This window comes from Phaenicophaeus curvirostris, chromosome 6 (genome assembly GCF_032191515.1).
Source record: "Phaenicophaeus curvirostris isolate KB17595 chromosome 6, BPBGC_Pcur_1.0, whole genome shotgun sequence".
Lineage (NCBI taxonomy): Eukaryota > Metazoa > Chordata > Aves > Cuculiformes > Cuculidae > Phaenicophaeus > Phaenicophaeus curvirostris.
Genome location: NC_091397.1, coordinates 29971751 through 29985869, shown reverse-complemented (window position 1 = coordinate 29985869; position 14119 = coordinate 29971751). Strand labels below are relative to the sequence as shown.

Below are 14119 nucleotides of genomic sequence, written 5' to 3'. Positions count from 1 at the left end.
ATCCAGCCTGACCTTAAACACCTCCAAGGATGGGGCATCAACAAGTTCCCTGGGGCAACCTGTTCCATTCTTCCTTATGTCTAGTCCAAATCTGCCCCTCTCCAGTTTATACCCATTGCCCCTCACCCTATCACTACAGGCCTTTGTAAACTGTCCCTCACCAGTTTTCTTGCAGGCCCTCTTCAGGCATTGGAAGGTCACTATAAGGTCTCCTCCTACATAATCTCCTTCACTTCTCTAGGCTGAACAAGCCCAACTCTCTCAGCCTGTCTTCGTATGGGAGGTGCTGCAGCCTTGGGATCATCGTTGTAGCCCTCCTATGGACCCGCTCTAACAGCTCCATATCCTTCTTATGTTGAGGATTCCAGAACTGGACGCAGTACTCCAGATGAGGTCTCACAAGAGAGAAATAGAGGGGCAGAATCACCTCCCTTGACCTGCTAGCCATGCTTCTTTTGATGCAGCCCAGGATACGGTTGGCCTTCTGGGCTTTGAGCTTCTCCAGCACCCCCAAGTCCTTCTCTGCAGGGCTGCTCTCAATCACGTCATCCCTCATCCTGTACTGAAATGGCGGATTGCCCCAACCCAAGTGTAGGACCTTGCACTTGGCCTTGTTGAACCTCATGAGGTTCTCATGGGCCCACTTCTCCAGCTTGTCCAGGTCCCTCTGGATGACATCTTGCCCTTCTGGTGTGGCAACTACACCACTCAGGTTGGTCTCATCTGCAGACTTACCGAGGGCACACTCAATCTCACTGTCAATATCATTGATGAAGATATTAAACAGCAGTGGTCCCAGTACATGCCCCTGAAGGATACCACTAGTGGCAGATCTCCATCTGGACTTTGAGCCATTGACCACTACTCTTTGAATATGACCATGTAACCAGTTTTTTATCCACTGAGTAGTCCACCCATCAAATCCATATTTCTGCAATTTAGAGAGAAGGATGTTGTGGTGGACCATGTCAACGACTTTACAGAAGCTCGGATAGATGACATCTGTTGGTTTTCTCATGTCCGCTGCTGTGTTTACCCCATCGTAGAAAGTCATTAAGTTGATTATACGGGACTTGTCCCTGGTGAAGCCATGGTGGCTGGCCTTAATCACCTCCCCGTCCTCTATGTGCTTTAGCATAGCTTCTAGGAGGATCTGTTCCATGATCTTCCCAGGCACAGAGGTGAGGCTGACACCTCTAATCAGAGTTTATGCTTGAACTCTGTTCTGTTCAATACCTTCATCAATGACCTGGATGAAGGCATTGAGTGCACCCTTAGCAAGTTTGCAGATAACACTAAGCTGGGAGGAAGTGTCAATCTTCTTGAGGGTAGGGAGACACTCCAAAGGCATCTGAACAGGCTGGGCTCCTGGGCTGAGAGCAAAGGTATGAGCTTCAACAAGACCAAATGCCAGGTCCTGCACTTGCGGCACAACAACTCTGTGCAGTGCTACAGACTAGGGGAAGAGTGGCTCGAAAGCTGCTTGGAGGAGAATAACCTGGGTATGTTGATTGACAGCTGACTAAACATGAGCCAGCAGTGTGCCCAGGTGGGCTTCTGTCAGAAACAGTGTGACCAGCAGGTGCAGGGAGGTTATTTTCCCTCTGTACTCAGCACTGGTGAGACTTCACCTCAAATCCTGTGTTCAGTTCTAGGCCCCTCACTAAAAGAAGGATGTTGAGGCTCTGGATTGTGTCCAGAGAAGGGCAGTGAAGTTGGTGAAAGGGCTGGAGAGCAAGTCTTATGAGGAGCAGCTGAGATAGCTGGGATTGTTTAGCCTGGAGAAGAGGAGGCTTAGGGGAGACCTCATTGCTCTCTACAACTGCTTGAAAGGAGGTTGTAGAGAGGAGGGTGCTGGCCTCTTCTCCCAAGTGACAGGTGATAGGAAAGGGGGAATGGCCTCAAGCTCCACCAGGGGAGGTTCAGGCTGGACATCAGGAAAAGATTTTTCACAGAAGGGGTCATTGGGCACTGGAACAGGCTGCCCAGGGAGGTGGTTGAGTTACCATCCCCAGAAGTATTTAAAAGATGGGTAGATGAAGTGCTCAGGGGCATGGTTTAGTGACAGGTGGGAATGGTTGGACTCAGTGATCCAAGAGGTCTTTTTCAACCTGGTGATTCTAGTGTAATATTAAAAACTCCGGTGTAGGCATTGTATTTAAAGGACCCGTTTTAATTCAGGTTTGTGTGTGCATGTAGATGTGCTAGGAAAAAACTTCAGGGTATGTTAATAACTGATTATCACATTTGCATGCCTTGTCTACGTACAGTGCTGCTTCAAATGCTGTGATTCACCTTATATTTTTATCTTAACTCTGGATCATCATAGTCTTTCTATAAAGATATCAAGGGAAGGCAACTTCAGCAAAGCACTGTATGATTCAACTCTAGTTTCTTGAAACCTATTTGCAGTTGTTCTGTCAAATATGGATTGCTTGAACTTCTGATCTTTTGCGTGTATGGTGACTTTGCTGAAGAGAGATGTTTACTATTTAATAGTCTTAAGTATGTTTTTTATTTTTTTTTCACTTTTTAGGTGCATTGAATTTCAGGCCTGATGCTGCTGATTCTGTTCCAGGAGAAGGAAAACCTACAGATATAAACTGGGTAAATAAAGATAGGAAAGACTCTAACAGTAATCAGCATAGACGTAATTTACCATTTCTTAGTCCGTCTTCTGAAAGAGGTACAGATTATAAAAGCTCTTCCACGAAGCATCATGACTTTTGTAATCCAGAAGATCGCTATGGGAAGTCTGAAGACTTACACCAGTATTTTGGTACCAGTAAAAGTCTGAAAAACCACAGCTTGCAAAACCACAGATGGCACAGATCCAGAAACGATAGCACATACATGAGAAGTAAGACAAGGCAAAGCACTGTGGGTGCTGCTGCAAGTCCAGGAATGTCACATGTTTCAGTAGTACCTGGGAGAAGAGCACCTCCTAGAGGATGCAATGATTTTCTCTCCTCAGAGAGCGACAGAGAGGTACCTGATGCAGACAGCAGAGGAGCAAAGCCGAAGAAAACACATCTGATGCATGCATCTGGAAGAGGTTTCAGGGAGAAGGGAAAGCAAGCACATGACCGAGAAAAGAGAGTGAGCTCTAAACAGAAAGTGGAGCAGTTAGAAAATGTTCCATCGTTGGAGTTGACTCAGTCTGACTCTTCAGAATCATCTGTTGGAAAGGCTTTCTGTGATGCACCTGTTGGTAGTGGGGATGAGCAGAAGGGCTACAGTTATGTAAATAAAAGATATCCCCGGAAGCCTGTATGGAATAAACCCCCAGCAGAAAAGGAGTGTCAGAAAAAGCATGATTCTCGCCACAGTAAAAGTACAAAAGTAGGTAAGAAGTCTTCTCTTGCATATACTCCAAAAGATAAGAATGAGAAGATGAGAGAACTCTCTGTTCTCAAAAATGATGAAAAACTGCCTAGTGAGATCAGGCATCAACTGTCTGATTCTGTCAGACATAATGGAAGAAAGTTCCTCCTAAAGGGAGATCAAGCATCTGCACTTCATTTCAGCTGGACTCAATACTGGAAAAAGCTAAGCGATGTACCAAAAAACAAAGAAACTCACACAGGTAAGCTTTCTAGGCTGTCCTGTACTCCTGTCTTAAAGATATGATCTTGAATAATTTAAACTGTCTTCATGTTTGATTAGCTGAAGAGGCTTATTGTTTCATATTAGGTCAGTGTCAGTTTCAAGGGGGAGAATCGAATGTAAATGTGTGGTTTCTGACTGAGGAGGTATTCTGTAGGTTTACTAGGGAAGAACAGATTCAAGTTTTTTATTTTGTTTTGGTTTGTTACCAAACTGCAAACGATGGCTTGGCCAGGCACCATGTTAAAACATAAATGTTGTGGGAGTGGAGAGTAAAATTCTGAACATTATGAACAATAGGACTTGAGAGGGACAATCCTAAAACTGATTTTTGTGGAATAAGTGTTCTCATGTTTTATGTAGAAATAGGGAAGTGCCAGATGGAAGATCTGTATTCTACTGAATGGATTTTTTTTTTTCCTCTCCTTTTTCTTTTTTTTTGGAATGGTAGTATCAAAAGGTACATAGAAATAGAGAAGGTCTTTGGATATTCTTTTTGGAAGTTGAGAACAGAAATTTGCTGTAGACAGTGTAAAGCAGATCCACAGGTGTTGACTGTGAGTGAATTTTGTGCCAACTTATTTTCTTCCTCCCCTACTTTCTACTTGACCAAACATTAAGAATTATATTTAGTTAGTTTTTAATGAAGCATCTCAGCTTGATCTCATGATGCCCAGAGTGATGGAGATGGATAGACTACTTCCTGTTACTTTAACTGTGGTATTGAATCTTTTGAAGATTTTGCTTCTCAGCATTTTTTCTCTTTCAGAACTGCAAAAGTAGTAGCATACTTGCAAGATAGATCTGCTCGGAAACTTTGTTCTCTTAGGAGAACCCCCGTGATGCTTTTTAACTTAAATACATTAAGTTTTATGCTCCTGTGTTCTTATTGAATCATAGCATTAAAGATACCTCAGTTGTTCTCCTAGCGTTATTATTAAATGAAAAGCATCTTGTATAGTAAGGAGGAAGAGAAGTGGTTATCTTTTACAGTGGAACTTAAGGAACTTCCACCGCCAAATTGGCAGTCTTTCTTTGCATGCTTTAGTTGGGAGCTATTTTGGAAACAGTATCTGCCACTATTTGCAGGGGACTGAATTGGTGATCTTTGACTATTTATGGGACAGTTATCCTTTCTGAACACAGTATAGCTTTATTCTCCTGGTGAAAACTAGTCTGCCTTAGGTAGGGATGTTTTCTTTGCAGCAGGCAATATTCATAGAGTACCAAAAGCAGAAATTACATTTAATTTTAAATCTTGTGGTGCTCGCTGCAGGAGGGTTGGAAAAGAATCTCGAAAGTGCTTATATCCTAATAAAGAGTGCGAACAGTGTTAACACTTCCAAGTTTCCAGGCATCCACGGGCTTGCTTTCAGTCATGTGTGGTACAAGCACATTTTTAATTGATAGTAATTTTTCTTAAGTTATTATTTTCATTTTTTTGTCCTTCATTATGAGTTCTATCATGTCATATATTTGCACCATCTAAAAAGAGTATGTTTTTACACTTTTCATTAAGATATTTTTAAATTCTGTGGGCATAGATCAAATAGCATTTCTAAGGTGTGTTTGGAAGCCTTAGCTTGATGGCAGAGTTAATATTGCAGAACTGAAGTTGTGGTGCATTTGTTATGGTTGCACATTTTACTATATTTTCAGGCTGTTTTGTCTTTCATTTGGAGTTTTTGCTTTATTTTCAAAGTACTTTTTCATGTTCTTTCATATGGCTCAAAAGGGCCTGTACTTTGTTGTTTCCCAGTAGTTCCACTCCTAAAACAATCAGTTTAGGAGGGGCTAATTTCTATAATGCAGGTACTTCACTGTTAATATTTGTCTTGTCGTCTTCCAGGAATACTTGAGGATGGGAATTTAATTTTGACTGAAACTTCTGTTGTTAAAAGTTTTTTTGTTTAAACTTTATGCAAAGATAAATTTCCCATATAGAGTGAGAAGTCAAATCTCAAACTTCTGCAAAGCTTAAAACTAACTAAGATCAGAATGGTTGCTATTCATCAACAGAAATTATTGCTGCCACTTTTATGGGAATCTCTCCCATAAAATACTCCCTCTTCCTGCTCTGAAACTAGGGAAATGCGTATAAGAATGCATACCAAGTATCAAACTGGAATCTCCTGGGAGTAAACTAATACCTTGCTTATAGCCACACAGGAAAAATAAGTTATGTTATAATTTAAATGAAATCTTGCAATTTCACTTTTTCTGTTTTTTTCTTTTTTTTCCTCAGCTAGCAGATGTTTCATGCAGAAGTAATATCTTTTTATTTGCAGGGTCATTGATTGAACAGCTGGCCACAGAGAAGTATGAGTGCATGGTCTGCTGTGAGGTGGTCCGAATAGTAGCCCCAGTCTGGAGCTGTCAGAATTGTTACCATGTATTCCACTTGTATTGCATTAAGAAGTGGGCACGATCACCAGCTTCACAAGCTGAAGGTTAGTATTCTTTCTTGCATACTTTCTCTTTCAAATATTATAAAATAGCAAAGTTCTTGTGTTGGAAAACTAATTATAAATAGTCTAAGGTAACCAGTAAACAAAGCAAGTATTTAATAAAAAAAGGTTTTATTGCATTAGTATAAAATCACTCAATGAAATCAATGCATTAAGATGCAAAACTCTGTGGCTGTGTTTTCACACACCAAGGAATGTTTCATCTTCTCTCATCTGTGCTTGACAAAGCAGTCAAACACAAGGAGCACTCCAAGCATGAGTTATCTGCTTTACTCAACCGCTTCTTAGTTCTGTTCTCAGTTAAAGTACTCCTGAAATCTGTCATTGATGCTGTGCAGTGAAATGAGATTGAGAGAAGAAAAAAAGCTTCTGCATTTGTCATTAGCTTAAATTGCTTCAGATCCTTCATATTATACCACTTTTTGCAACTTGTACCTCTACATTATGCCTTTTGAATGCTTTGGTGTGAGTTGCAGCCTTTGCTGTATTCAGTTGTGTGATGTAGACGCACTCTGAAGATTAATGTTAATCTTGAAGTAGGGTTAATTTTTTTCTGTACCCTGCTTATTTAGCACTTACCATTCTTCTTGTCTCTCTGTGAAGACTGAGGAAATATAGTTTTGTCAGCTATTTCCAGATGTTTGAGAGAAGTTTGTACAGACTATAAATCTCTTGCAGAAAGGATTAGTTGCTGCCTTTTTTTTTTCTTACGCCATGCTGTTCAACAGCTAAAGCCATTCAATGTTACTTGGATATTAGACAAATACTGTCACTCTTTTATTACTGAGGCAAAAGCTTTTGATTGTGTCTAGCTAAGAAGTTAAAGCAACAATTTATTCTGATGGGTTATTTAATTGTAGACCTGCATAAAGCCTTTTAGAAATGATAACATGAAACTGCCAGTGTTGATACTAGTATATTCTGCCACAATTGAAGTCACAAAAATCTTCCGTTTGGAGTTCTTTTTAAGTACCTATGTCACACACCGAGGGAGACAGAATTGTAACATTATAGGTAGCAAACTATATGTTTAAATGCAGTTCTGGGTCCTACTCTAAATCAAGAATATAAGCTTAAGTCTAGACCAATATTAACATCCTGTAAGGGTTTTTGAGGGACTATATGACCTATCTGGAGTTGAAGTTCAGTGATAAAGTCTTTTTAGATGTTTCCATGAGGTTGCTGCATATGAAGCTTTTACAGATGCTTTGGTGCTTGGAGGGATTGAATCTATGATGTAATGTTGATGTCAGTAAGGGTCTCAGCCCAGCTGAGAGGGAGCTCCAATTATGACTTACTCCTCTCATTCTCTTGTAGTCTATTCTGGAGTGATAACGTCTGGGGTATCAGTGGGCCTAGCTCCTTATCTTCTTTACCTTTTGTCAGTGGCACTGACGGTAAGGGACGCAGTGGGTTGCTTCATCATCCCCTGCCAGTGCAACCCCCACCACTGTGTAGGGATCCAGAAAACTCCAGGTTGTACATCGGGCCATTCCAGTCAAATAAAACTTATAGTTCATATATTTATAAATCATCCAAGTATATGTTGATTTCTATTCACAAGTCTTGTTAATACTTTTGCTTTAAGGATCACATTTGAGCCTGTGTTCTGTAGCTGTGGTGTAACTGATAAGGGAGGGGATGACTAGGAGCTAGTTTAGTTATCCTGATAGGCAACCAAGCGGCAGAGACATAGTGGATAGCTTATTCTCCCCCACTCATCCTTGCTGCACGCGTGGACTTTGATGGGACTGCTGATGTGGTGTGGCCACCAGACCTCCATCTAGCTCCTCTCCACCCTGTGGCTTAGCAAAGCAGCCCTCCTTCAGCAGCTTCAAGGTAGAGATGGATATGTCAACGTAGAGTTGTATGTTTTGAAAATTTTTCCTGTACTGCTGCCTTGGAAATGTAGCCTTTTAGCATTCATTCTTTATTCCAGCAGATGTGATTGGATACTTTCTTATGTAATTGCATATGACTCATCTAAGCAACCATATAGGGAAGAAAGTTGTTTGAAACTGCATATACAAATCTGTGTTCTGTATATGTAATTTCCATCTCTTCCTACTCAAGGTTCTTTTGACCACCTTAATCCTTTAGGATTCTGGAAACTGAGGATATAATTCATGGTGCCTTTATGGCGACAAATACACAATAGGAAGGGGCAGGGTTCTGAGCATGCCTCCACAGATAAGGATTTTTGTGGTTGAGAGATCTATAAATAGAGATGCTTAAAATATGGGAGTGTATGGAAAAAAATTGATGAATAATTACAAGTAAGGAATGTTTGTATCTCAAAAGGACAGGATAGCAAATACAGAATTACTAGTGAGCAGGTGTGTTTATTTTGCTTCAACAGCTATCGTTTTGGGTGTATTTTGTTGGAACTCTGCCTGCTTTACACCTATTCATACGAACAAGCCCTTGACATGATCCCCCACAACTTGCTTCTTTCTAAATTAGAGAGATATGGATTTGATTGGTGGACTCTTCAGTGAATAAGAAACTGGTTGAATGGTCGTATTCAAAGAGTAGTGGTCAATGGCTCAAAGTCCAGATGGAGATCTGCCACTAGTGGTATCCCTCAGGGGTCTGTACGGGGTCTGTATTATGCTGTTTAATATCTTCATTGATGATATTGATAGCGAGATTGCACCCTCGGTAATTTTGCAGATGAGGCCAACCTGAGTGGTGTAGTTGCCACACCAGAAGGGCAGGATGTCATCCAGAGGGACCTGGACAGGGCCAAGTGCAAGGACACATGGGTTGGGGCAATCCCCATTTTCAGTACAGGATGAGGGATGACATGGTTGAGAGCAGCCCTGCAGAGAAGGACTTGGGGGTGCTGGTAGATGAGAAGCTCGACATGAGCTGCCAGTGTGTGCTCGCAGCCCAGAAGGCCAACTGTATCCTGGGCTGCATCAAAAGAAGTATGGCCAGCAGGTCAAGGGAGGTGATTCTGCCCCTCTATTTCTCTCTTGTGAGACCTCATCTGGAGTACTGTGTCCAGTTCTGGAATCCTCAACATAAGAAGGATATGGAGCTGTTAGAGCAGGTCCATAGAAGGGCTACAACGATGATCCTAAGGCTGGAGCACCTCCCATACGAAGACAGGCTGAGAGAGTTGGGCTTGTTCAGCCTAGAGAAGTGAAGGCTCCGAGGAGACCTTATAGTGACCTTCCAATGCCTGAAGAGGGCCTGCAAGAAAGCTGGTGAGGGACAGTTTACAAAGGACTGTAGTGAAAGGTGAGGGGCAATGGGTATAAACTGGAGAGGGGCAGATTTGGACTAGACATAAGGAAGAATTTCGTTACCATGAGAGTGGTGAGGCACTGGGACAGGTTGCCCCAGGGAACTTGTTGATGCCCCATCCTTGGAGGTGTTTAAGGTCAGGTTGGATGGGGCAGCCTGATCTAGTGGGATGTGTCACTGCCCATGGCAGTTGGAACTAGGTGATCTTTAAGGTCCCTTCCAGCCCTAACTATTCTGTGGAATTTATTGGTTAAGAGACAGGAATAGATAATCAGTTTATATATTTTTATATCTGTATATGTATTTAATGTCTCCCCTCTCTGCTCTCCTTTGTGTCAAGTAGTGCTTTCATACTGGTATTCTTCATAGCCAGATATGTACCGAATCTGGAAAACATCTTCATGAATGTTGCTTTCTTTACACAGAAGTTCTTCCTTTACTGTTAAGCAGGACCCTACTGAAATGCAGAAGCAAGAATACTACTATTCAATAAAGTACCAGCTGGAAGAATGTCTTAATCAATAGCTAGCTATTGCTGCCTTTAGTTGAATTAGGTCATTCTGGTTTGTATAGCTGGACATGTTTTATTCTGGATGTTAAGCAATACTAAACTGGTATTCTGTAACATACAACCAAACACTAGATGGTAGTGAAAAGGGAAACTGTAGGTTGTGCTTAAGGCTGCAGGTAATTTTTCTCACCGATTTCCCATACTTTGACATTGTTTTTTTCCTCACACCTTTAGATATGTTGAAGACTATCTATTTTCTAGTAGAATGTCTTATAACAGGGTGCATGATAATAGAAAAAATGCAATTTTAAAATTTGTTGGAGCCTGGTCAAATGAAGTACCACTGCTTTCTCTGTCTAAATACTGTACAAAGTTCATTTTCACTAACCTACTTTCTCACCACTTATGAGTAAATAGGAAAACTTAATTTAGCTGCAGCGTGGTAAGAGAAATGGTGAGAGCACTTGTTCTAGGTCTGCAAATTAGCTTCTTTACTTATCTCAAGTAATTTTTATCTTTGATTATTTTTTTTTAACCTACAGATGGTAACAGTGGTTGGAGGTGTCCAGCTTGTCAGAATGCTTCTATTCAAGTCCCTAAGACTTACACTTGTTTCTGTGGTGAGTTTCTTTTGTGCTTTTGCCAAGAAAAACAATTTTGTCATTTTGTTTCTTTTTTTTAACTTGAATTCAAATATTGCTGCTTGTTTGTCTGCATTCCTGAAATTTGACCTGGTTTAAAATTCACACACAGGATAGTGGCTGCACAGAGAACTATACATATGTTACCTAGACCATGTTAAAAAAGAAATATTAGATCATAAGTGATGAATATTTTCATATTACTATGTACAAGCAATGATTTTTATACAATAATGATGGAATTAGGATGCTATCCTATAAGCATCCTAAGGATATCCTATATCCTTCTGTAGAAGGACTGAAATAACCCTTGTGTGTTATTTTAGTGTATGTTGCCACAGAGAAAGACATAATACATGATTCAAGCGTACAGCTATCTAAACCTCTAAATTGATTATTTTTTTGAAAAAAATTTCCTAACTTGCTAGTTGTAGAATATACAAAGGTGTACTAAAACAGTTAAAATAATATAACTATGTAATCAAAAGTAAATTTCCTTGTCTTTAATTGTTGCCATCCAAATTTTAGCATGAGCTCGTTTGCTTCATTATTCCTTTAATTCCCCTCTTGCAGAGTGGCAAATTATGTTTACATGTTTTACCTATGGCAATTAACTTTAACCCTGGTGCTCATCTCATGCCCTTACAGTTTGAAAATCTCATAGCTCTATGTCAAATTAATTAAAATATAGTTTTCAGTTCTTGTCTGAATTACAGAATACTTGGAGCTAACATACTGCATTTATCCCTTCTTGTTCAGGACTTTCTGCTATGTTCATCAAAATGTTTACCTTTAGTTCTTAGAGTCATGTAGAGTCTGCTGCTTTTTAGAGAAGTGATTTTTATGATTTGCCTAGTCATTTCATTCCGCCTTTATTCCCAGCTAGATCTTACTTTCTAGGATTAATGTCTTTTTTTAATTTTTTTTTTTGTCTTCTTTGTTGAGGAAGCAATGAAGTTTCACCCTCTAATTTTCTTGCCTAGTGTGTAGCCTGCTCAGCTGAAGTGGGCTTTTAATTTTCTTGCATTTTTTCAGTTTAGCTTATTGTAAAATACCAGTTACCTAAGTGCCTGCTGAGACCACAGAAGGCAAGAGTCTTCCAGATCTTGATATTCCAGTGGCATTTACTTTTAAAGAAGTTGAGCATATATCAGCACTGAAAGCTGAGAAAACATAGAACGTCTTAGGACATTTTGTTTTTTTCAAAGTGACTACTCCCAGTATTGAAAATACAGCTTTTTGGGGTTTTGTGGTATTTTCCCCAAATTCGGTATTGTAGTCTAGTTAATAAATACGTTTTTGTCTTTGACTTTGTATAGGTAAGGTGCACAATCCTGAATGGAATAGAAATGACATCCCACATAGCTGTGGGGAACTTTGTGGGAAGAAGAGACAGTGTTTGGACTGTCCCCATCTTTGTAACATGTAAGTAGATGATTATATGAATATTGAAATGATGTGGAGAAAAATTTCTGAAGACTGTATTTGGGTATTTTTTGACTATAGAATATGTTTAGAAGTGTACTTAATTTATAGCTCAAATGAAGCCTGGAAGAAATGGTGGCTATTTTGTTTGTATGTCTTAAGTGAATTCAAATGAGAGAACTAACAGGAGGTCAGCAACAATAGTTGTAGCAACATTTCCATCTTATTTTAAAAACTGAACCGTTTGCTTGACTTGGTTTCAAGAACTTCCATTGAAGTAGAGAAATAATAGTGAATAGAAGTAATTTTAAACATGCATCCAATAGCCCACTGAAAAAATAAAGTGTATATTGTTCCTAGTGTATCTAGCTTCATTTTCCGTATATGGAAGTTGGTCCATAATACCTGTTCATATTTCTGTTCTGAGAAATTTTTAAGAGTCGGAAGCAATTGTTTTCTGCTCTTGGTACATAATCAGAAACTTCAGTCATTCAAACATACGTAGTCATCTTACACTTTTTCCACGGTTTACTGAAACAGAGAACTTTATTAGAACTTTACTCCAAACTTTATATTTAATGTGTTATGTTGCAACATCTTCTTTACTCTTTAATACTTCTTTCCTACACATGAAAATATTCTGTTAGGTTTCTTTTCAGATTATTATTTCAATGCTATAGCTGTTTTCTTAAATCATCTTTGTACTAGATTCTCTTCGATGTGGTTTGCAGGGTAAAACTGAAACATAGATCAGCTTTCAGACTGCAGTTGATGCAGCTGATATTCTGATGCAGCAGAACACATTCTTTTGGAGACCAGCAGCTGGCCTCCATCTTGAGAAAGGCATGTGTCCATGGCGGAGTTCTTTGCCCAATCAGAAACAAGTAGATTCCTTTGAGAACTCCCTAACTGCAATTTGCTACCTGATAAACTTGCCTACAGTGTTTGGAAGAAACAGCTGTTCTTTTCCTCTTTTTGTCTTGACCCGTTCTACAGCATGGACTGTCTCTGGCGTTCTCTTCTAGGAAGTCTTCTGAACTGTGGTGGCAATATTGTGCCTGTTGCAAGCTATGAATTTGTAGATGCTGTTAGTCATCAAGAACTGTGCAAATTGGGACCTTTTAAAATTCCAATTTGTTACTGGTTTAAGTTGCAGAAAATTTAAAAGTGTTTTTACTCAGCTCATTCCACGTGAGTAAAACCATGCTGAGATCATCCAGTCCTGGAGGTAAAGAAACAGCAAGAGCACGGATCAAGATACTGGGTTTTTGGGGGACTTTGACTTGTGGTAGCATTCTGGAGAGGAATGGGTTTTTCGGCATCAATGTTGCCCAGTTTTGGACATTCCTAGGTATATGTTGGACACAGTAGAAACCTGGTTCTCTCTATATCAGGAAGTGGTGGAGTTAGAGATGTGCAGCTTTATCTGCTAAGTGTGTCTTTAATAGTCTATATTGCCAGCTCCTCCTCATTGGACAACCTCAACTGATCTGGAAGTCTGGATCATGATCTGTATATATGCGAAGTTTTTGCTTGAGAGTACTCAAAGGTGGACTTGTTGCTGTCAGGGCGTGTTTCATGGTTCTTGGGTGAGTGTAGTTGATCTTGGAAATACTTCTTGTCAGCACTTGTTTCTTTGGATTGTGGATCTGCTGTCTGCCATTTTTCCCTGCTCCCACAGGTTCCCATAAGGTGATAAGGTTTGACCCAGACATGCCATTCTGCTCCTAAAAGCTGTTTTGTTTTTCTTCCCCTCCCTAACCTGCCCAACCCTGCCCCCCATGCCCTGGGTCCAATGTTTCATGTCACTGACTTTCAGCCTCACAGTATGACAGGATGATGAAGTTTCTGGAGTAAACTATTCGTGCTTTTCTCAAGTCTGTGACTTAAGTTAATTGGAGGGATGCATCCCTTGTTGTGAGCGGTGGGCTGAGTCACATGTCATATTTGAGTCTTGGTGTGGTATTCTTGATGTTGCCCTTTCTCTAGTATTTAATTCCATCTATTGTGGGAAACTCTTTGCAATTGAAGTATGTGGGACTCTCCATACATTATCCTCTGACTCCATACATCATATTCCAGTTGAGTAGACTTCTATCTGCAGTCTGTGAGCCTCTGACACAGCTAATCAGGATGCATCCTCTATGAACTCTATTAATTAGTGGGGCTTGATTTTCACAGAATCACAGAATAACCAGGTTGGAAGAGACCCACCG

The 14119-nt window shown here is 40.2% G+C and overlaps 1 protein-coding gene across 5 annotated transcripts in view; it reads left to right on the top strand.

The window, feature by feature from the left end:
- The window catches only part of NFX1 (nuclear transcription factor, X-box binding 1), a 62014-nt gene that overhangs the window by 6427 nt on the left and 41468 nt on the right, over positions 1–14119 (top strand). For all 5 annotated transcript variants that reach the window (XR_011337650.1, XR_011337651.1, XM_069859706.1 and 2 more), the window contains exons 2-5: positions 2537–3586; positions 5895–6056; positions 10380–10457; positions 11798–11903. Coding sequence is in view for 3 of the 5 variants with exons in the window: in XM_069859706.1 (XP_069715807.1) it covers positions 2537–3586; positions 5895–6056; positions 10380–10457; positions 11798–11903 (1396 nt within the window). In the remaining 2 variants the exon portion in view is untranslated. The remainder of the gene's footprint in view (positions 1–2536; positions 3587–5894; positions 6057–10379; positions 10458–11797; positions 11904–14119) is intronic.